At 43.2% G+C, this 24,529-nt stretch overlaps 1 protein-coding gene across 4 annotated transcripts in view; it reads right to left on the bottom strand.

The window, feature by feature from the left end:
* Positions 1-19,722, bottom strand: part of LOC141103381 (coagulation factor XIII B chain-like) — a gene marked incomplete in the record, with an annotated part of 968,440 nt that extends 948,718 nt beyond the window's left edge. For 3 of the 4 annotated variants that reach the window (XM_073592895.1, XM_073592894.1, XM_073592896.1), the window contains 1 exon segment: positions 19,511-19,722. In XM_073592895.1, coding sequence (XP_073448996.1) covers positions 19,511-19,595 — 85 coding nt within the window. 4 annotated transcript variants of the gene reach the window in all.
* Between the last annotated feature and the right edge of the window lie 4,807 nt (positions 19,723-24,529).

The following is a 24,529-nucleotide window of genomic DNA, read 5'->3' as shown; positions in this document are numbered from 1 at the left end:
AGAACAGGAGCTGGCCGGGATAAATTCCAGGGGGACACAGCAAAAGTGACCGGCAGTGGCTGACAGTTTATCTGGTTAAGCAGGTAAGCATATTAGTATGGCAGCGTCAAGCACAGCAGATTAAGCCCGCAGCATCTCACAGATCATATATATAAAAGAGCAGAATAGAAGCAACAAGCGGGAGAAGGGGGAGGCTGGCTTAAGAACAATATGGGAAACATATGGTCATACAGAGGGGGATATTCATCTCACCACCCGAACAGTGACCGACATCCGTATCTTGCCGTGCTTATCCCCAGCAGATGGCTTGGAGTCTGAGTCCGTGTGAAGCCGATTTGCTGCTTTGACTGCTGTATCCACCAAGCACTGCGCTTGCCGTGCGGGGTAAGGTAATCAGGTACAGGAGACGCCGGTCATCAGCTGTTCGGTCCCAGCTGGTTAGCCATCCACAGCATTGCACATGGCTCCGGAGTAGAGTGCTGACGTCACATGCTGACGCGTTTCACCAGCCAATCGTCGCTGGTTTCCTCAGAGCAAGGAGGAGTCTGTGCATCAGGCATAAATAGACAGGGAACTAGAGTGCAATTACACTTCTTTGCCACTGGGTGTCATTCAAGGTCACCTCACAATATGAACATACAGCAGGGAAATTGAAAATAAAAAACCCCTTGATGGCTATACAGGGTCAATCACATCTGATTATGGTTAGAAAGGGTAAGAAGGAGCCATGACTATATAATTGAGTAGATAAACAGACAAACAGAAAGTTGCCCAGTGCTCTAAACAGATGCAAATTAATAAATAGTCCCCTTAGGGTCATGATTGTGGAATTTCGCAAAATGTAAAGAGATTGGACGCTCATCGTCCTTTTCGATACCAGCTAGGTGCTCGCCAATCCTTATACGTAAGGCACGTTTTGTTTTGCCAATGTAATTTTTATTACATGGACATGTCAGCATATAGATCAGCCGAGTTGTTGAGAAATAAATAAATAGTTTAATTCTAAAATCTTTTCCTCCACGTGGATTGGTGAACAGATTAGTCTGGTGAACATATTTACAGATTTTGCAATGCCCACAAGCATGCATACCAGGAGAGGGCTTAGAACTGGTGAGCCAGTTAGAACTTGTTGTCCGTGTGTATTCAGAATGGACCAATAGGTCACCAAGATTACGTGACCTTCTCGCTGTCATAAGTGGTCTGGGGCTCACAACGTTGGCAATCAATGGAGCAGATTTAAGGATATGCCAGTGTTTGTCAAGAACTGTTTGTACTGCATTCCACTGGGAGCCATACCTGGTAATAATTCTAGGGAAATCCTTGTTTTGTTTTTAAACAACAACGTTGTCAATTTTACATCTAGGGCCAGTGTTAGTCACTCACCATAGCCCTTTATTTCTACGAAGTGTTATATATTTTTGTGTGATGTTTTTCGTAATTCTTTAATAAAATATTGGCTTGGTTTTTCAGACAGCGCCTGAGGGTCTTCTGTCCTCTTGAGAGACACTTATTCTCTTTGTTTTTTCTCCCCCTCCCCCATTCAGCTGAGCATGCTGTGTGGGCTGCAGTTTCCGTGTTACAGTGGGGTTGCCAGTCCTCGGGACTACATGTCCCACAATCCTCCTCTTTGCTCCTTTTTTTTTCTTCCCTGGCCGATATGAAGGCGGGGGGAAGAAACATAGTGCGCCGCTCATTAGTACAGCAGCGCGCGCGAAGAGGAGAGGGAGAGGGGTGTCACCCGGTGCGGTAAAACATGGTATCACCCCCCCCCTCCACCAACTATAGTCGCCCCTCAGTACAGATCCCCTCCACTAAGTATAGACCCCCCTCCGTCAGTGCAGACCCCCCACTAAATATAAACCCCTCCCTCAGTACAGACCCCTCATCAGTATAGAACCCCCAGGACAAAAACACCCCCCTCTATCAGTATAGACCCCCCTCAGGACAAACCAACCACCCCTCCATTAGTACAGACCCCCCCTCAGGACAACCCACCCCCCCTCCATGAGTACAGACCCCCCCAGAACAAACCACCCCCCCTACATTAGTACAGATCCACCCCTCCTCCATTAGTACAGACCCCCCCTGAACAAACCACCCCCCTCCATTAGTGCAGACCCACCTCAGGACAAACCACCCCCCTCCATTAGTACAGAACCATCCCCCTCCATTAGTACAGACCCCCCAAAACAAACCACCCCCCTCCATTAGTACAGACCCCCAGAAACAAACCACTCCCTCCATTAGTACAGACCCCTGGGACAAACCACCCCTTCCATTAGTACAGACCCCTGGGACAAACCACCCCCTCCATTAGTACAGACCCCTGGGACAAACCACCCCCTCCATTAGTACAGACCCCTGGGACAAACCACCCCCTCCATTAGTACAGACCCCCCAGAAACAAACCACCCCCCTCCATTAGCACAGACCCCGGGACAAACCACCCCCTCCATTAGTACAGACCCCCCTGGACAACCCCCCTCCATTAGTACAGACCCCCCGGGACAAACCACCCCCCTTCATTAGTACAGACCCCCAGAACAAACCACCCCCCTCCATTAGTACAGACCCCCAGAAACAAACCACTCCCTCCATTAGTACAGACCCCTGGGACAAACCACCCCCTCCATTAGTACAGACCCCTGGGACAAACCACCCCTTCCATTAGTACAGACCCCTGGGACAAACCACCCCCTCCATTAGTACAGACCCCTGGGACAAACCACCCCCTCCATTAGTACAGACCCCCAGAAACAAACCACTCCCTCCATTAGTACAGACCCCTGGGACAAACCACCCCCTCCATTAGTACAGACCCCTGGGACAAACCACCCCCTCCATTAGTACAGACCCCTGGGACAAACCACCCCCTCCATTAGTACAGACCCCTGGGACAAACCACCCCCTCCATTAGTACAGACCCCCTGGGACAAACCATCCCCCCTCCATTAGTACAGACCCCCTGGGACAAACCATCCCCCCTCCATTAGTACAGACCCCCAGGACAAACCACCCCCTCCATTAGTACAGACCCCCAGGACAAACCACCCCCTCCATTAGTACAGACCCCCCAGAACAAACCACCCCCCTACATTAGTACAGACCCCCCTCAGAACAAACCACCCCCCCTCCATTAGTGCAGACCCCTCTCAGGACAAACCACCCCCTCCATTAGTACAGAACCATCCCCCTCCATTAGTACAGACCCCAAAAAACAAACCACCCCCCTCCATTAGTACAGACCCCCCGGACAAACCACCCCCCTACATTAGTACAGACCCCCAGAACAAACCACCCCCCTCCATTAGTACAGACCCCCCCAGAACAAACCACCCCCCCTCCATTAGTACAGACCCCCAGGACAAACCCCCCCTCCATTAGCATAGACCCCCCCAAGACAAACCCCTCCCCTCCATTAGTATAGACCCCTCAGGACAACCCCCCCCTTCATTAGTATAGACCCCCCCAGAACAACCCCCCCTTTCATTAGTATAGACCCTGCCAGGACAACCCCCCCTTCATTAGTATAGACCCCCCAGAACAACCCCCCCCTTTCATTAGTATAGACCCTGCCAGGACAACCCCCCCTTCATTAGTATAGACCCCCCAGGACAAACCCCCCCTCCATTAGTATAGACCCCCCAGGACAAACCCCCCCTCCATTAGTATAGACCCCCCAGGACAAACCCCCCCTCCATTAGTATAGACCCCCCAGGACAAACCCCCCTCCATTAGTATAGACCCCCCAGGACAAACCCCCCCTCCATTAGTATAGACCCCCCAGGACAAACCCCCCCTCCATTAGTATAGACCCCCCAGGACAAACCCCCCCTCCATTAGTATAGACCCCCCAGGACAAACCCCCCTCCATTAGTACAGACCCCTGACAAAGCAGCCCCCCCTACATTAAGCTAATTAAAAAACACCCGGGCGGCAGCTGGAGAGGAGAGGACAGTGTGCAGCCGCGCCGCCCGGGTGGAGAACAGAGCTCAGGCTTGGGCAGCAGGCGGGAGTTACACAGGAGGAGGAGAGCTGGAACATGTCGGGAACGGACCGCCCCCCTGTGACATCACTGCGCAGCTGGTCTCTCTGCACACAGAGACACAGCCGCTACGATCTGTGGCTGGTTCCGCTCTCCTCCTCTGACAGGAGGAGGGAGGGGGGATGGGCTTCGGCAAGAGACACAGCGACGGCGGCGGCTGCAGTGACCGGCGGAAAGAGCCGCCTACGGACATGGAAAGGAGGAGGAGGAGGGAAGGGAGCACTCTGGCGCTTCAGCGCCCCCACCTCTGTGGCGCCCGGGTGCACTGCACCCCGTGCACCCCAGCCAGGACCGGCCCTGGGGGGGGGACTCTCTACTGATCGGTGGTTGCAGCCACAGATTTGTGAGAGTTTTCCAGCATGGTCGTTTGACAAAATTTGATCTAACCATTTACTTCTCTTGAACAGGGAGGGCTAAACACAGATCAAAATTTGTCCGCTCCCTGCTAAATTTCGATACATCAATGCCCAGCCTTAGATGCCTTATGACCCCACCCCATGAAATGCTGTATCCCAAACATCAAGCTTCTTTATATTGCACATTTTTTGGATTGGCTGTTAACCCAGCCTTACCAATAAAGAATCTAAAACTGCCTGGACCTTCTGAAGGTAGGAATTGCAGTTAAGACTGAAACGGACAACATCATCTAGATAAGCTAGAGTATATGCTTTGCGAGGCTTAAAAATACAATCCATCATCCTTTGAAATTAGGCTAGGGCCTTATGTAATGGTAAAGACCCTCTTGTGTCACAAAAAAGACAATACCCTTTAGTAAGATCAAGGGTGATAATGGACCTGGTGGGACTCAATCTTTCTATCAACATCCACCCGAGGCATGGGATAAGCATACAATTTGGATATTTAATTTCCTGTAATTGTAGCGGGACCTCATGCTGACAAGTGGCTTAGGGATGAGCACTTTGGGACTTGACCAGTTGCTGTAGTTTCATTTATAACCCAAAGGGAAAAGATTTCTTTGAATTTCAGGTAACCAATAAGGTTTTAACTTTACCTGAATGTGAGACTCATCCACACTATCATGATAAATTACATTAGTTCAGCCAGGTAATTTTAAAAACAACTCTTTTTTTTTTTTGCAAAGAACTCTTTCACCTCCTGAGTAACAAACAGGGTCTCTGATATTCTAACTTCTGATGCACTGTACTTTCCACCGGTGATACTTTAGGGTTGCTTTCTGTTGAGAGAGCTTCATGATCCTTTCAGAGTTTCATTAGATTGATATCTTATATTTGGAGGGACTTTTTTTCCAGGCTGGAATTCTTGGCATTACTGATTTCCTGGAAAAAAGGAGATGCAGCTCACAAACACTCTTGCTCTGGAATGACGCCCTAGTAAGCACTGATTCCAAGTGCTGGCTTTGCTGGTTTGCAGTGAGGTAGAAAGAAATCCTGGATAGCCGCACTCTGGGATAAGGACATCTTTATTTCAATAAAATCCAAACATACAGTCAATAGCAGAGACGTACAGGGTGGTAGACTGCTAACGCGTTTCACATCATTTGGATGCTTATTCGTAGCTAGAGAGGGATAGTAGTAGTGTGGTATAAATAGAAAATTAAAAAAGTAAAAGAGGGAGGGCAGGGTATGCACGCTGGTAGAACAACCAATCACCGCGGTGCATAGCAAACCCACCCTCTCAGTGTAATTAAAACAATAATGATCCCATTATAAAAACCTACACCTGCAAAAAAGAGGAGAGAAAACATCCATTGTTGACCAAACCAAAATGCATAAAGAAAAATATGAGTAGAAAAAACTATCATGCCAATATAAATCAGTAGCATCGCATCCAAAACACTGGTGTCAGATAAATCTTTACTTTCTGAAAAGAAGAAACAGTAAAAAACAAACAAAAACATGGAAATGGATTAGTTGCCAGATAAACCACATAAAAGTATGAATAAATATCCATTGTTGTCGATGTTAAACTCCCATGACAATATCTTGTTAGCTATGTGGCCAATAGTGAAAAATTATATAAATATATGTTCAACCACATAGGAAGAACCCATCAAAGGAACCAAAACAAAAGACTGAAAAACTATTAAATGAATGCAGTTTCCACATAGATCAATGTGCTAGCAGGCTATGTTACTACAGCAAATGTATAGAGGCCATAAGTCTCACTCCATGTGCTGAAATAGGTTGAGTTGAATAATAACACGAAAGAGAGTAACCTCAAACGCACACAGATATAGTAGGGTAGCTATAGAATCTGCATCAAACAAAGCCCAGACCTGCATCCAAAAGAAAAATTAAGAATTATTTAAGGCAGCCTTGCTACATAGTACCATGCGATTAGAAATTCCCAAAGTCTCACTTCTCGTGCTGCAGAACACCATGGCTCTTTATGCCATAGCAAGTAGCAGCATTTTTTCAGCAGTTTCAGTGAGACTTCTCAAGTGAGACTCGTTTGAGTCTCCGAATGCATGGTATAATACAGCAAGGCTTGGTATAGACTATTTTGTCCTTTCCGCCTTTCGGCTTTATTTCTGTCAGTCTCACTCTAGATTTGTGGTGTCTCTATAGCGAGCCATGGCGTTCTGCAGCATGAGAAGTGAGACTTCAGCAATTTCTAATCACATGGTATTATGTAGCAAGGCCGCCTTAATAATATATAATTAAATAATACTAGATCTATCTAGTTAGATATACTAAGCTATAGTCCCATTGACATAATTTTTTGATAGTCAACTGTGATATACTGCAGCACTTCAAGTGAGACTCTTCCGAGTCTCCGAATACATGGTATAATGCAGTTAGGTTTGTTATAGACCATTTTGTTCTTTTCACCTCTCGGCTTCATCATTATTTTTGTCAATCCCTTAGATTTATGGTATTTTTATAGCGAGCCATGGTGTTCTGCAGCACGAGAAGTGAGACTTTGGGAATTTCTAATCGCATGGCACTATGTAGCAAGGTTTCCAAATACTCATATATTCTGCATTCTTGATAGATTGGAAATACAATTCCCTAGGCCCTAATTTTTCAGGCTTCGGCCTTATGCCATAGCAAATAGTAGCATTTTTTCAGCAGGTTGAGTGAGACTCCTCAAGTGAGACCCTTTAGAGTCCACGAATGCATGGCACAATACAGTAAGGCTTGTTATAGACTATTTTGTCCTTTCTGCCTTTCGGTTCTATTTTTGTCAGTCCCACTCTGGATTTGTGGTGTCTCTAGCGAGCTGTGGCGTCCTGCAGCACGAGATGTGAGACTTCGGGAATTTCTAATCGCATGGTATTATGTAGCAAGGCCGCCTTAACAATATATAATATGAAAAAAACTAGTTTCTCCTAGTCAGATATACTAAGCTATAGTCCCATTGACATAATAATTTTTTGACAGTTAATTGTGATATGCTGCAGCTTCAAATGAGACTCTTCCAAGTCTCTGAATACATGGCTTAATGCTGTTGGGTTTGTTATAGACCATTTTGTTCTTTTCGCCTTTTGGCTTTATTATTTTTGTCAATCCCACTCTAGATTCATGGTATTCTTATAGTGAGCCATGGTGTTTTGCAGCACGAGAAGTGAGACTTTGGGAATTTCTAATCGCATGGTACTATGTAGCAAGGCTGCCTTAAATAATTCTTAATTTTTCTTTTGGATGCAGGTCTGGGCTTTGTTTGATGCAGATTCTATAGCCACCCTACTATATCTGTGTGCATTTGAGGTCACTCTCTTTTGTGTTATTATTCAACTCAACCTATTTCAGCACATGGAGTGAGACTTATGGCCTCTATACATTTGCTGTAGTAACATAGCCTGCTAGCACATTGATCTATGTGGAAACTGCATTCATTTAATAGTTTTTCAGTCTTTTGTTTTGGTTCCTTTGATGGGTTCTTCTATGTTTCCTATGTGGTTGAACATATATTTATATAATTTTTCACTATTGGCCACATAGCTAACAAGATATTGTCATGGGAGTTTAACATCGACAACAATGGATATTTATTCATACTTTTATGTGGTTTATCTGGCATCTAATCCATTTCCATGTTTTTGTTTGTTTTTTACTGTTTCTTCTTTTCAGAAAGTAAAGATTTATCTGACACCAGTGTTTTGGATGTGATGCTACAGGTTTGATATTTTTGATACATTTGTAACCACTTTTTCGGGTAGTTGGACCGACCCCCCTTTTTCAGATATATTCAGACACACACACACACATAATATAAATATATATATATATATATATATATATATATATATATATATATATATATATATATATATATATATATATATATATATATATATATATATATATATATATATATATATATATATATATATTACATACACTTTGATCCTATGTTTAATATGCTTGTGCTTTGATCTCATGAAAATGTATGTATATTTCATCTAAACTGCTTATGCACATTTGCTGTTTTAGGGTTGTGAGAGTGCTTTTGAGTGCTTATGTACATTATGTCGGGACCGCGCTGTCACACATCTATGCATGTTTTATTCAGGTTTATGTACATACATATACATTTTTTGTGTATTTTTTGTTTTCGCAAATGTGTGAGCAGAGTACCCGGTGGTTATACGACTTTATGGTTTAACACTTTTTGGCACTCCCAACTACTCAAATTTCCATTGTTGCAGCTTCACCTGCTGTGGAGGGTTTTAGCATCCAATACCTACCTTTTATTTTTATGAGTTCATGCTGATTTATATTGGCATGATAGTTTTTTCTACTCATATTTTTCTTTATGCATTTTGGTTTGGTCAACAATGGATGTTTTCTCTGCTCTTTTTTGCAGGTGTAGGTTTTTATAATGGGATCATTATTGTTTTAATTACACTGAGAGGGTGGGTTTGCTATGCACCGCGGCGATTGGTTGTTCTACCAGCGTGCATACCCCGCCCTCCCTCTTTTACTTTTCTATTTATACCACAACTATTACTATCCCTCTCTAGCTACGAATATGCATCCAAATGATGTGAAACGAGTTAGCAGTCTACCACCCTGTACGTCTCTGCTATTGACTGTATGTTTGGATTTTATTGAAATAAAGATGTTCTTATCCCAGATTGCGGCTATCCAGGATTTCTTTCTACCTCATTACTGATTTCCTCCCTGATCTTATAGCAGGCACCAAATCTAAGACTCTGGGGTTGATTTACTAGAGGCAAAAAGACTAATGGTTTCCATCCCCCACTCCCATCCGCAAGTTCAAGCAAAAAAAGTGACATAGTGACATCAAGTCACTGGTTATCGGTTTTTATCCCACAGTTCCCAACACAGAGGAAAATCATAGCCCAGTTTTACATGTGTGGCAAGTTATTAACCACATCCATAACATGCTTTACAGTTCCACTTGGGAGTTTTCACTAAGTCTAATAATGTCTCCATCAGTTGTCCTATTGGATCAAAACATATCTGCCTTCCAGTCCCAGTTACCAGGTGTGTCTCCTCCACCATTCATAGAACTATTTTTACTACACATGTCATGATACTTCAAGTTCTGGCAATGGACGAAGGAGATTATGTCATTCAACTGCTCCTCCTCCTTTTAGAGAGCTAATTCCAGAGGTGGGGGACTTGAGTCTCATGACTTGACTTAAGTCAGACTTAAGTCACCTGTTTGAGGACTTGCGACTTGCTTGACAAAATTAAATAAATGACTCGACTTGACTTTGACTTGTCACTAATGACGTGACTTGACTTGGGCTATTTGACTTGCAATGACTTGGCACCCACCCCCCCCCCCCCCCGAAAATATTACCCACACACTCTGCCCACCACTGCCTCTGAGCCAATCAGCATTTGCCAAATGCCATTGGAGCTGTTCAGGGTAGCGGTAAGAGTTATGTCAGTCCCTACATCAAGCGCACCTGTTGAACGTGTGTTCAGCCATGGTGTGGTGATAATGGGACCCCATCGCTCACAACTGAGCGAGAAAGTACTTTCCAATTTAATTTTTTGCAAATGCAATGCATTTTAAGTGGCTATTCTTATCGCCATTCAAGTGTCCAGATGTTGGCATTGTGTCAAGTTCAAACTTTGAGCTTAGTTATTTTCCCCTTCAGAAAGGACTACATTTTTTCAGGCTTGTTGGCCATTTAATTGCTGAGTGTTCTGCTCCTTGTCTGCTGTTTGGGCATTCAAAGTGTTTCTTTAATATGCCAAGAAAAAAAGCACCAAGCAGTTAAAGTTTGTGTGCGTTTAAAGGCAGGTGTCCCAATACTTTTGACAATATTGTGTATGTGGCAGCTTTTCAGTGCTGGAGACCTAAAATGCACCACACATTTTGAGGCTCAATGCAGGATTGACCGTGCAGAAAAAAAATGCACACGTTTGGCAGCTTTAGAGCAACTGCAGAATTATTAGGTGTGGCACTTTGACAGTGCTGAAGTAATGGAATTGGGCAGTAGAGGCAGCTTGAGATGGTAATACTGTCACATTTGCAGTGGGGGCAGGAGAGGGTTATGATGTCAGGTCAACAGCAGAAGAAGATACTAATATTGGTGGCAGGGCATGATAATGGTTACAGGAGATGGTAATGGGACAAGCCAGAAGTGATGGCAGGAGATACTAATGCTGTAATAAAGTTTTCGGGGCCATATTCAAAGGAAAATTGCAATCATGAGCGTCAATTGCAGGGATTTTGTGATTGAGGGCAAAGATGGCCTTCCGTGAAAAAATGGTGGGTGCCTGCCACTGTGGTGCAGCACAGGCCAAAATGTCACAGAAGTGGGTCAACTAGAACCAGAGCAGCCTAAAGTGTTTGTAAACTTGAAAATAAAATAAAATAAAAAAAATAAAAAAAAAATTCTGTCCCTTTAAGGTGTTTCTATTTGTTCTTTTTTATTGTCACTATTTTTGGAGGCAGTTCTTCTGGATTACCTGGATGATCCTGCCAGTTCCCCTCTTCCTGATAATAAACTGACCATGCCAAGCATGGAAGCCGATCCATGCTAGTGTGGTCAGTTCATGTCCTCTGTCATTCTGCGATTAGATACAAGCACGCTGTGCAAGCGCACAGTGTGCCTGTATCTTCCATGGTCAGGTTAAAGCCACGTCTCCACCCATCCCTCCTCCATTGATTGACAGCCAGCGGTACAGAGCGAGACACTGTCACTGAAGTAACTCCTTAATGCCAGTTTTTCAAGGCAACCAGAGAATAAACCGTAGAAGAGGGCAAATTTGCAGCTTCTAAAGACAGTCTACTATGCGCCTGGGAAAAGGATGATGAGATTTGGTTACTCCTCCACATGCTCTGACTTTATAGCAGACCCACTCCCAGAGAGAAAAAGCAGGCGTGCCCTGACTTTTAAAAGGTGCAGCCCAAATACCACTTTGTTGCTGACAGACATAAAAAGGTAGCACTAAAAAGGACTGTTGGGGCTATTCACTGTGCATACAATGGGTGGTACACAATAATATGTAACCCTTTGCAATGTAATTCACAATAATGGATCCCTAAAAACAATCTGACTGTCATCAGTCTCTATCCCATCCAACTCTGGACACATTTACAAACCCCCATTATTGGTCATACTATATAAACACAGTTTAACTAACAGAGTCCCCCTAGCAGGTTCCCCGGCACTTTCACCTTTTAGTGTTTTGGCAGCAGTCAGCCTTTTCACATAGCAGCATGCTCCCAATGTAGAGGGAGACCTGATCATCAGTCTGCGCACATTTACAGTATGTGCACAGCTGGGACTAATTAATGAGGCCTAGCTACTAGGCAAGATTTGGACCTAAGAATGGAGGTTTTATCCCACTTACAGGGATTGTAAAGGATTTTTTTTTAAATAAAACATCTCTATACTTACCTGCTTTGTGCAATAAAATTGCACAAATCGGCCCCATACATCTTCTTCTTGGGTCCCCTTGGTGGCGGTCCTGGCTCCTTCTCTCTGTCCATTCTGCTTACCATGAGGGCACTCGTGCATGCTCACTCCCAAGCCTCGCTGCTGCATCTAACACAGACAGTAGGACTCGCCCCCAGCTCCCTTGTCACTGACTTTGATTGACAGCACTGGAAGCCCATGGTTCCTGGTGCCACATCAAAGCCTGTGAGACCCAGAAGTGAGGGGAGAGAAGAGCTGCAGACATGCACAGTACTGGATCGAATAAAGGCTAAGGCAAGTATAAAAGGGGGAGTGAGGGGCGAAAATCGATGCCTAAACATTTTTTACCTTCATGCCAGCAATGCATTAAGGTAAAAAGTGTTTAGGCTTTAGAGCCACTGTAAATCTTTACCAAGCCTCCAGGCTTCAGAACCCAGAACAGAATGTAAGTATTAAGTAGGGATGAGCCGAACACCCCCTGTTCGGTTCGCACCAGAACTTGCGAACAGGCAAAAAATTTGTTCGAACACGCGAACACCGTTAGTCTATGGGACATGAACATGAATAATCAAAAGTGCTAATTTTAAAGGCTTATATGGAAGTTATTGTCATAAAAAATGTTTGGGGACCTGGGTCCTGCCCCAGGGGACAAGGATCAATGCAAAAAAAAGTTTTAAAAAATGACCGTTTTTTCGGGAGCAGTGATTTTAATAATGCTTAAAGTGAAACAATAAAAAAAAGTGTAATATCCCTTTAAATTTCATACCTGGGGGGGTGTCTATAGTATGCCTGTAAAAGGGCGCATATTTCCAGTGTTTAGAACAGTCTGACAGCAAATTGACATTTCAAAAGGAAAAAAAAAGTCATTTAAAACTACTCGCGGCTATAATGAATTGCCGGTCCGACAATACACATAAAAGTTCATTGAAAAAAACGGCATGGGAATTCCCCATAGGGGAACCCCGAACCAAAATTAAAAAAAAAAATAAATAAATAAAAAAAATAAAGGACGTGGGGGTCCCCCTCAAAAATCCAGACCCTTATCCGAGCACGCAACCTGGCAGGCTGCAGGAAAAGAGGGGGGGGAGAGTGCCCCCCCTCCTGAACCGTACCAGGCCACATGCCCTCAACATTGGGAGGGTGCTTTGGGGTAGCCCCCAAAACACCTTGTCCCCATGTCGATGAGGACAAGGGACTCATCCCCACAACCCTTGGCCGGTGGTTGTGGGGGTCTGCGGGCAGGGGGCTTATCGGAATCTGGAAGCCCCCTTTAACAAGGGGACCCTCAGATCCTGGCCCTCCCCCCTGTGTGAAATGGTAAGGGGGTACAAAAGTACCCCTACCATTTCACAAAAAAAAAAAAAAAAAAACTGTCAAAAATATTAAAAATGACAAGAGACAGTTTTTGACAATTCCTTTATTTAAATGCTTCTTCTATCTTCTATCTTCCTTCATCTTCTCCTGGTTCTTCCTCCGGTGTTCTCGTCCGGCATCTCCTCCGTGGCGTCTTCTTATCTTCTCCTCGGGCTGCTCCGCATCCATGATGGCATGGAGGGAGGCTCCCGCTGTGCGACGCTTCTCCTCTTCTGACGGTTCTTAAATAAGGGGGGCAGGGCCACCCGGTGACCCCGCCCCCTCTGACACACGGGGACTTCCCTCTGGCATTCCCCGTGATGTCAGAGGGGGCGGGGTCACCCGTTATGTAACGACGCCCCCTTCTGACGTCACGGGGAATGCCACAGGGAAGTCCCCGTCAGTCAGGGGGGGCGGGGTCACCTGGTGGCCCCGCCCCCCTTATTTAAGAACTGTCAGAAGAGGAGAAGAAAGAAGAAAGAAGAACCGTCAGGAGAAGAAAGAAGAACCGTCAGGAGAAGAAAGAAGAACCGTCAGGAGAAGAAAGAAGAACCGTCAGGAGAAGAAAGAAGAACCGTCAGGAGAAGAAAGAAGAACCGTCAGGAGAAGAAAGAAGAACCGTCAGGAGAAGAAAGAAGAAAGAAGAAAAGGGGGGGGGGAGGCCGGGATCTGGGGGTCCCCTTGTTAAAAGGGGGCTTCCAGATTCCGATAAGCCCCCTGCCCGCAGACCCCCACAACCACCGGCCAAGGGTTGTGGGGATGAGGCCCTTGTCCCCATCAACATGGGGACAAGGTGTTTTGGGGGGCTACCCCAAAGCACCCTCCCAATGTTGAGGGCATGTGGCCTGGTACGGTTCAGGAGGGGGGGCGCTCTCATCCCCCCCCTCTTTTCCTGTGGCCAGCCAGGTTGCATGCTCGGATAAGGGTCTGGTATGGATTTTTGGGGGGACCTCACGCCGTTATTTTTTTAACTTTTGACCGGGGTTCCCCTTAATATCCATACCAGACCTGAAGGGCCTGGTATGGAATTTAGGGGGACCCCCCACATATATGCTTATTGTAATTTTTTTACCTAAAATATGTAGAAGAATACATATCGGCCTAAACTAAGGAAGAAATTTGTTTTTTCATATATTTTTTGGGATAGTTATTATAGCAAAAAAGTAAAAAAATACTGATTTCTTTTCAAAAGAGTCCATGTTTATAGCACAAAAAAATAAAAAAAAAGGCAGAGGTGATCGAATACCACTAAAAGAAAGCTCTATTTGTGGGGAAAAAAACAAAAAAAGTCAATTTTGTTTGGGTACAGCGTCGCATGACCGCGCAATTGTCAGTTAAAGCGACACAGCGTCGTAACACAAAAGAAAAAAAAAAAAAAAAAAAAAATGGAGGGAGAGAGATAGAGAGAGATAGAGAGATAGATGCAGGCTTGGGTGCCCCCAGGAGCAGCAAGAGGGACCCAAGAAAAGGAGGATCTGGGCCGCTCTGTGCAAAACCACTGCACAGAGCAGGTAAGTATGACAGGTTTGTTATTTTAAAAAAAAACAAGACTTTACAATCACTTTAAAGCAGCAACTTTATTTTTTAACTTATTTTCCTATTCCCATTTTAATAAAATCAGCCCTATAGCATCCTAAATTAAAGTAAGAGGAGCACATTATTACATTAAACATGTGTGTTTAACTCTTCATGCAAGAAAAAAAAAAAAAAAAAAAAAACTATATAAATATGTTGATTTATGACTAAAGAATATTAGTGAACCATCTGGGAATGACAAGAAGTGTACAGTTTCTGTAATTTGCCCTAAGACAAGCATCAAAAACGAAAGTGCACCGTTCTTGCAGCGTTTTTGCCGTTTTTTTTTTTTTTTTTTTTAATTTTTTTTTAAATTTTTTTTAAGACTGTAAAAAAAAAAATAAAAAAATAAAAAAAAAAAAAAAAAACGCAAAACGCAAATCGCGGCAAAAACGCGGCAAAAACGCTGCTCAAAAACGTGGCAAGCATGAAAAAAAAAAAACCTTCAAAAACGCTCAAAAGCAACATGCATAGGTGTGAATCGAGCCTTAGCAAGGATAAACATGCAAGAAATTTCACTTGCATCTCTTTCCCAAAAAACGAAATGTCCTCTGTGTGGTTCTCCTTTGCCTTACTTCCAGATGATTTGCCCTGTTTGATATACTGCTTAGCCTTGACATCTGCCCCTGGCTGTCTAATACAGCCCTTTGTGCTGGTTTTGTGTTCCACACTTAGTGAATCAAAATCTATACCACATTGCATGACATTTCCCTGCATTTCAGCCAGACGCCCAGTCTGTCATCCCGATACAAGCAGTTACAAAATGTATAGCTGGGCAATGCACCTCTATAAGCTCACACTGATTGTGTTGCCAAATTATCAATGCATCTGCTCTAGTGAATCTTTGTTGGGGTGGCTGCTTTTGTATTCCTGAGGGAAAATAATATTTTCTTTAACAAACTCCAATTGGATCCCAGAAATACCATCTTCTATGTACTTTATATGATCTATTATATCGAACACATGCACACGCTTTAAAAAGAGTCACCTTTAATGCATTTTTTTTTTTTATACAAAGGTCTGAAATTTTTCTAGCCAGCTATTTTAGTTGACAAACTGTAAATGGACACTTCTCCAAGACTACTTGGTGCTGGTCCTACCAATAAGCCTGTCTCTGATCTCCAATGGCAAATCACCTCACCCCGATATCAAATATATTTCAAGTCATTTAACTAGAAGGTGATCAGCAAAAAGTTTTCAACTTTTCTGAAAACTGACAGTTTTATGGGTTTTCAAAATTTTTCAACAGAAAATACAAGAAGGCACGCATTGTTGTGCGTTTCACCTTTAAATAGGACTTATTGCATCAATAGCAACTGTTTTCCTTGCATTGTATAATTTGAATTGTGGTATCTGAGAGCATTCAGTGTCTCAGGTAGGATTCTTTGGGTTTATGTCAAGTTAGGCTTCATGTACAGGGGACTTTTTTCAACCTCTCCTGAACAATTTTAACTTGACAGATAGTAACCCACGTTTAAAACATCAGTTTTGCCGTGTTTGCGTTTAGAAGCGTTTCCAAAAAAAAAAAAAAAAAGGGCCAAAAATGAAAAACGCCTATAAACGAAACGCAGCTAAACATGGGTTACCCTGTGTTTGTCGCGTTTGGCTTCTGAAACATCAGAAACTTCGGCGTCTGAACTCGTTTTTTTGCCTTAAAAAAAAAAAGGCCTATAAAACGCAACTGCCTAAAAACGACAATAAACGATCCTGTGTACATGTACACATAAGAGAACATTGAATGAGTTCAGGGGCAGTTGAAAAAAGTGTCCAACTGCCTCTGAACGCCCGTTTAGCAGCAGCGTGCACGGGGCCTAACTTTTTTTTTTTTTTTTTTTTTTTTTTTTTATTCAGAAAAACTAAACACTAAATCTATGAGGGGGAAATAAGAATAAAGGCTGATCATTAATGTGACAATCTTATGCATTTCAACAGCCCAACATGACACTTAAGAAAGGATGGGGTCATTAAAGTGGTTGTAAACTCACTTTTTGGACTTCTACCTATAGGTAAGCTTAGAATAAGGCTTACCTATAGGTAGTGGAAATATCTCCTAAATGTGCGCCGTTTAGGAGATATTTCACTTGTAGTCCGCTGGAAATTCCAACAGCGCATGCGCGGGGAAGGAACGAAACAAAGTGCCGTTAATCGCGGGTCCCGTGCACATGCGCGGGAGTGACGTCACGCGGCTCCAGCGAATCACACAGCCGGAGTCAGCAGCCCGGAAGGAAGAGGGCCAGAAGATGGATGCTGCCCACACAGGGGACATCGCTGGATTCTTTTGCAGGTAAGTGGCACATAATGGGCTAGTATGCTATGCATACTAGCCCATTATGCTTTTCAATTTTAGGCTGCAGCAGCGAGCAAAAGAGGAAGTAAAACCCATCAGTGTTTACTTCCTCTTTAAGTGGGTGCACCCCAAGGGCAATAATTAACGCTTTATTTTTTCTTTGAAAAATGGGAAGCAGGTAGGGGCCATGGGTGTGGTGGGATGCATAATAAATAGTGTTTTTTTGGGATGGGAACACATCTAAATATCTATGATCAGCCTATATTAATAATACTAAAAGGAAGGTAAAATAAAACAGTAAAAGTAATTAAAAAACAGTACTTTTTTTTTTTTTTTTTTAACAGGTCAACATTTTCTAAGTATAATTATTTTATTCAAGCCTGAAGCATTATGCACAGCAAGGTGTTTCAAATAGTATTAGGAAACAAACAGAACTGAAATTATTATTATTAGAAATAAAATGTGTACTTATCAAAAAGCTGAAAGGCAACCCAAAAAACGAATTCTATCAAACATGTGTATATATTTATAGCATGAGAGCCAAGTAGTCAAGCACCATTAGTTCTATTACCTTGGATCTATTCAACCCCTTTGGAGACCAGAATCTTTCTCAGACTTAGATAGGCAAACATAATTTAGCCCAATGGAGCATTATTTTGACTGGTGATAGGAATAATTTGAGCATTATTAGCCATATACTGTATTTACCATCAAGGTGATGAAGAATGACTGATTCTGAACGTAAAAAGTTGATTGAAGAAATTTGTTGTGACTTTATCCTCATTATATATTTTGCCAACAAAGTGAAAAATCTTTTGTATGTGCCTAATACTGCATGAGTCAGCAGAGATTTACTTACCCAGTGAAATGAAACTATTCTGAGAACATACAAGATCTGATCCCTTTGACTGACTTTATGGACATGTCTCGTCACTGATTATACAATCTGATAATACAGTACATTGTTCAGAGCACAAAAGATGATATGGTACAATAGTCATATTGGTCCATCACAGTCAGTTATCGTTAACATAGCCTTGCATTGAACGTAAAGTACCAAAAAACCCAGCTGAGCATGTAACAATTATGTAACCACCCAAATTCTACACTTTTGCCTACAGGTAAGCCTATAATAAGGCTTACCTGTAGGTAAAATTAATATTTCCTAAACCTGTACAGTTTAGGAGATATTCCCTTTGCATGCAGCCGCTGCATACTAGCTCATTATGACTTTGCCTCGCAGGGTTTTTTTGTTTTTTTTTTAATGTGTGGGTTTACTACCACTTTAAAATATCAGTACTGTGGTTCCTGCATAAACAGAAATGAGCGAGTATGTCTTTTATTAAAGGAAAGATGCTCCTTCTTACATGGTGGCATAGTAATCAGACCAGATTTTTCACCTTTTCCAATAATAATTTCTTCCAGGAATGGTCAGCTGGCCAGTGTGTAGCTCACCCAGAGAGATGAGATTGTCACAACATAAAGCAGCCATAAACTTTAGTTCTTCATTTGAAAGTAGATAAAACGTTTTACGTCAAGATTCAGTTGTGGACATATACCGAACAATCTCAAAGCAGATATAGGTTCTTTGCTAGAAAAGGGGCTGCGTTTTTATAAAATAAAAATATGAAATAACAAAATCTAATATTTTGCCCTTTCTAAAAATATAAAAAAGAAGTGACATTTCTGACCATATAACACTGTTTTAAGTTTATTGAGTGCATGTATAGCCAAAATGTCTTTTGTTTTAAATAGAGTAGATGGTGATTAGAACTCGTCGCCATGTGTGTGTGCAGATTCCCATTCACAAAGGCAGGCCATACATGATTCAACTCTCGTCCGGTTCAGCAGGAACCGGCCAAGATTCGAACCGTGTATGGGAAGGCTGAATGAACCAAGTTGATCGATCAACTTGGGTAAAACTAGCATGCCGGGTTTTACCTTTGATTATCGATTGGGACTACTATAGCCGCTAGCAATAATCACGGTCTTCCCCGGGGGGGGGGGGGGGGGGGAATAGCAACAAATAAAATGAAATGCTCCTTACTCTTTCCAAAACAGCAAAAAAAAAAAAAAAAAAAAAAAAAAAAAAAGTTTCTCTATACATTCACGTTGGGAATATCTATGTACATCCAAGAGAATGAACACTGTTTCAGTAGAATGTCAGCTCACATAAATGCATTGCTTTGGGAAACCTTGTTTGTGGAGGTTTTCATGTATTCAAGTCAAGGTATAGCTAGCAATAGTTACTCATATTCAGTTGGACTTCTTCTGTGATGTTGAAGTTATTTTACAACTCATCCCACATGGCTTTGATGTATATTTGGTATAAAATAGGCCAAGTTTTATTAACGTTAATATTAATTAAACAAAAATAAGTCCTGTTAAACATTGTACTGCAAAGAAATGTAGACCTTACCTTGAGGTCGTTCAGGATCAGATGCTGGGGCTGCAGTACAGCATACAACACCAGTAAGGACAAGCAGGTATCCCAGTAAAGTCATGGCTGATTAGCACTATGTTTCATTCACGCTCTGCCTATTCTAGTTGCTTCTTCAACTTCAGCAGGAACCGAAGTATGTCAGACCACTGAGGGACCTGGTTTATAATCTCCAAATTACCTTCTGCCTTGTTGGAGTTTCACAATCAGTGTTCAAGAATGCAAGAGGTGGGAGGTGATCTCTCCCTTCTGTCTACCCCCCTCCCCCTCCCCTCTCCTCTGTGAAGCAAACACAACAAAAATTTAAATTGTGGATCTTTAAACTACTCTCATGTTGGAGATTGCTCCTCACTTGTTTGTGCAATAAGGTAAACACGGAGTTGCATAAATTAAACTTTGCTTTGTGATTATCAGGAAACCCTGGCAGCTTTGTTTAAAGGATTTCTGTGGAAAGTATTGCAAAACCTGCTAATATGATTACAAAAGGAAAAGAGGGAAAGTGCTGTTTATGTCAGACCTTTGTATGAACAAACAATTAATAAAAAATGTCCTAACTTTTTTTTTTTTTTTGCAACAATGGTTAGAAATAAATACATCTATTTATTAAAGGTACTTATAGAGCACTGTCAATTTATTCAGCGCTTTACATATATGTTGTACATTCATGGCCTCATGCACACGAGACGCTGTTAAACGCGCGTTCAGAGGCAGTTGAACACTTTTTTTCATCTGCCCCTGAACCCATTCAATGTTATCCTATGTGTCCATGTACACAGTCTCGTTTTTTGACGTTTTTAGGCAGTTGTGTTTAACCTTGTTTTTCCAGAAGCAAAAAAATGGGGTCAGACACAAAATTTTTCCACGTTTCAGACGCCAAACGCGGCTAAACGCTGGTACCGCGTTTAGCCGTGTTTGCGTTTATAAGTGTTTTTAAAGGAACCCTATTTTTGGACCAGGAAACACAGAAATATGATAGTAAATTGCAGCAGAGAATGACATTTTGCGAACCGACTTTGGGGCCCCATATCTCGGGGCCACTTAGTGCTAGGAACCCCAAATTTGGTATGCAAACACAGTGGAACTAGCACTACAACATATCCAAATTTGGGGTTCCTAGCACCAACGGGGCCCCAAAGTTGGGTCGCAAAATGTCATTCTCTGATTTTGGGGCCCCGTATCTCGGGGTCACTTGGTGCTAGGAACCCCAAATTTGGTGTGCAAACACAGTGAAACTAGCCCTACAACATATCCAAATTTGGGGTTCCTAGCACCACGTGGCCCCGAGATACGGGGCCCCAAATTTGGGTCGCAAAATGTCAAGCACTTTTCTGCAGCAGAGAATGACATTTTGCGACCTGAATTTGGGGAATTTGGATATGTTGTAGTGCTAGGTCGTCCGTGTTTGCATACCAAATTTGGGGTTCCTAGCTCCAAGTGTCACTGAGATACGGGGCCCCGAATTTGGGTCTAAAAATTGCATTCTCTGCTCTGCAGACGCTTCTAGACGCAAATGCGGTAAAACGTGGCTAAACGCGGCATGCAAATGCGGCAAAACGGGCATTTTTAAACGCCGGTTTCAGCTTTTAAAAACATGTGTTCAGCAGAGTTTGCACCGGCGTCTCGTGTGTATGAAGCCTAAGTCTCTGCCCTCAAGGAGCTTACAATCTAGGGCCATTTTACCTACCAGCATGTGTTCTGAGTGTGGTAGGAAACCAGAGTACCTGGAGGATACCCACACAGGTATAGAGAGAACATGCAAACTCCAGGCAGGTAGTACCGAGGTTGGGATTTGAACCGATGACCCCAGGTGAAAGTGCTAACCACTATGCTGCCCTATCTATATATTGTCTCTCTTTCTCGCTATACATGCTTCAATAATGTATCATTTTCTTTTCCAATTGATCTCTTCTGATAGGAATACTCAATCTATAGTTGACAGTCCATTTGATCAATATGTTACACATGAGGAAGTGGATTGCAATCAATAGTATCGTAAATTATCGTATCAGTGGCGGCCCATCCATACGGGGCGCAGGGTTGCCACTCCCCTAATCCATGCGTCCGACCCCTAATCTACATTCAGGGTGCTGGACGTATGGATTCCAGTGGGGTTTTTTTTTTGAAGCATGTGATTAGAGCTTGAGGCTCTAATTGGCTTAAAAAAGGGTGGGCTCAAGGCTGAGCCCACCCAGTTGTGTGACAATTCGCTATTGTCTTTCTGATTCTCCTCTCCTCTCAATCGGGTCTTAAGACCCACTTCCTGATTGGCCGGAAGGCTAATCAGGAAGACAATAGCGAATTTTAATTCGCTATTGTCACACAACTGTGTGGGCTTTTTTGAAGCCAATTAGAGCCTCAGGCTCCAATCATGTGCTTCCAAAAAAAAAAAAACTATTGAGAGGAGAAACGACCATATTGGCTGCCATGGAGGAAGCCGCTGAGGAGGAGGAGAGACAGGGGAAGCCACCGTGAAGCTGCAGAGGAGGAGGAGATGCAGAAAGGTGCCAAAGCTCCCCGAGACCTAGATTGGGTAAGTGCGGGGCTGGTGGGCAGGCAGGCAAGCGAGCAACAGGGGGGTGCGAGGATCGACTGAGCGACAGGGGGTGGGGGGTGGGGGGATAGACCAAAATGGTGTGTGTGTGGGGGGGGTTGCGGGTGGTTTGTTTGACGCCCTCCCACCCCCAAAAAAATGAAGCACCGGCCACCACTGGATCGCATCTCTATTTCCACCATGTAATCTCATAATCTCATCTATGGAAATACAACCATATTTATGAACAAAGTATCTCAGTGCTGCTGGTCGATGCAAACACTTGATAATTTTCCACCCTGGCTGATCAACTCAGTCTAAACTGATTGGATGGGAAGTTATGGCTATTCAATTTGCTGCAGATTTGATGTTTTTAATTGAATCATATACTGTATCAATAATAATAAAACTTTAGCATGTGTGGCCACCAATAATCTTTCTCCTATCTGTCCTATAACACACACACACAAATATATGTGTTTGTGTTATATAGTTATAGTCTAGTTTTTACAGTTGATATTTCCAATTCCAACCATATGTTCCCATTCACACTTGAAAATGTAAGCTTTACCAGAAACATTTCAATGCTCAACACTGGGATTTCCATTACATTTATTGTTGCCCATTCCCACCAGAGCATAGTGTCATTTGAAGCGTGTCACTCAAAAAGAACATGCCCTTTATTTGGGACAGAATCATGTGTTTGGCTGCAATAGGGTTGAAAAATTAAGAGAAACACACGTAACATGCATTTTGCAAACACTTTCTTGGCTATTAACAAGACTTCCATTGGCTAAGAGGAAAGTTTGAAATGCATGTAAAAACGCCAAAAAAATCCCTGAAAAAAATTAAAAGATGCTCAGCTCATGTGTGAATAGGGCCTAAGTTTGTATGTTAATAATTGAAACAAGCAAAAAAAGTTATGGCAAAAATAATTTGAATAAGCCTAGGTTCACACTGACAGCGGGAATGAAATCGTGGAGTTCAGCTGAACTCGACCGATTTCATTCCCGCATGTCAGTCCCGACTTCGGGGGCGATTTCAGAGACATCTGTGCTGGTTTCTGCACAGATGTCAGTGGAAATCGCACCTACAAATCACCAAAAGTAGTACAGAAACGACTTTTGGAAATCGGTGCAGTGCCGCAAATGCGGCGGCGCACTGATTCGGACGCTGCCATTACCAGCAATTGCTGCCGAATTGGCATGCGATTTTACATGTGAAATCATATACCTGAGTACATCCACGCACATCCATTTTTATGTCTATGGGCAGCTGTCAGCAGTGTCTGGGCTTCCAGGGGGGAAAGATGCTGGAATTTACATTGCACAGGAGCCCATGTGAAAAAAAGGCTTACGTTTTCAAAAAGGCAATGAAAATGTAAAATCGCCTTCTCCAGAAGCTGATTTTTTTTATTTTCAAACTGAACATTGGGAATAATCATCATAATCTTCAAATTCTGTTCTCTAAACCTGTGTGTGGCTTAAGATAGCCATACACAGATCTAATTTCTGATGAATTAGCAAACATTAATTTAATGGGTGGCCCTATCAGTACCACCTGGCTTGATAAAAATCAAAGGAGCTGAGCAGAAACTTTCCAGCCAAACAGTACCTGCATCCAATCAGATACAGTAACTGTTGGTGGCGTAGCTAGCACATCTGGCACCCGGGGCTAGTCATTTTTGCACCCCCCCCCCCCCCCCAAGAAAAATGGTATGTGGCAGTATAGCGGTACCGTGCCAAAACTGTGGATGTGGTCAGATTACAGTGGGAGGGTTTTAATGACCATATGCTTTAGCCCTGTTTCACACATGTGCGGTGCGAATTGAAGCTCAGGTTTCACTGGGGAGATAAAAATCCCCTGTTCAAAGGCTCATCTGCGTTTTAGCTCAGGATCAGTGAGCAGGGGGAGGGAGAGGGGGAGGAGAGGGGGAGGTGTATTGAGGAGAAGGAGAAAATCCATGTTCAGAACGCATTGTATCTGCGAAGCAGATGCGTTCCCATAGAAGATAAGGGGCTCGTAATTCGCACCGCAATGCCCAGAAAACACACACGTTTTTTGTGCAATGCGCAGTGCGAATGCAACGCACATATGTGAACCAGATGCATTCATATGTATTTTAAAATGTCCTGCGAATTAGATGCGGTGTAAGTCGCATCTAATTCGCATAGGTGTGAACCCGGGCTGAATGACTGTGCCACAAGCAAATTTGAAATATGTAACAGACAGTACAAACCTCAGTACACACATTTTAATAAAATAAATCTGTTCTATTGCATATCCTTTACTACACACAGCTAACCTTAAGGTGTTATTAACCACTTGCTGGCTGGCTCACGCCGGCAAAGTGGCACGGGTGCACAAAACAACGTACCCGTACGTCGCTGCGTCATCTGTGACTAGCGGGCGCGCACATGCCGTGCGCTGTGGGAGCATGCCCACGGGTCCTGCAGAATTGATGTCTG

The sequence above is a fragment of the Aquarana catesbeiana genome, linkage group LG07, assembly GCF_042186555.1.
Source record: "Aquarana catesbeiana isolate 2022-GZ linkage group LG07, ASM4218655v1, whole genome shotgun sequence".
Classification (NCBI taxonomy): Eukaryota; Metazoa; Chordata; class Amphibia; order Anura; family Ranidae; genus Aquarana; species Aquarana catesbeiana.
This window is presented reverse-complemented; position numbering and strand designations above follow the sequence as displayed.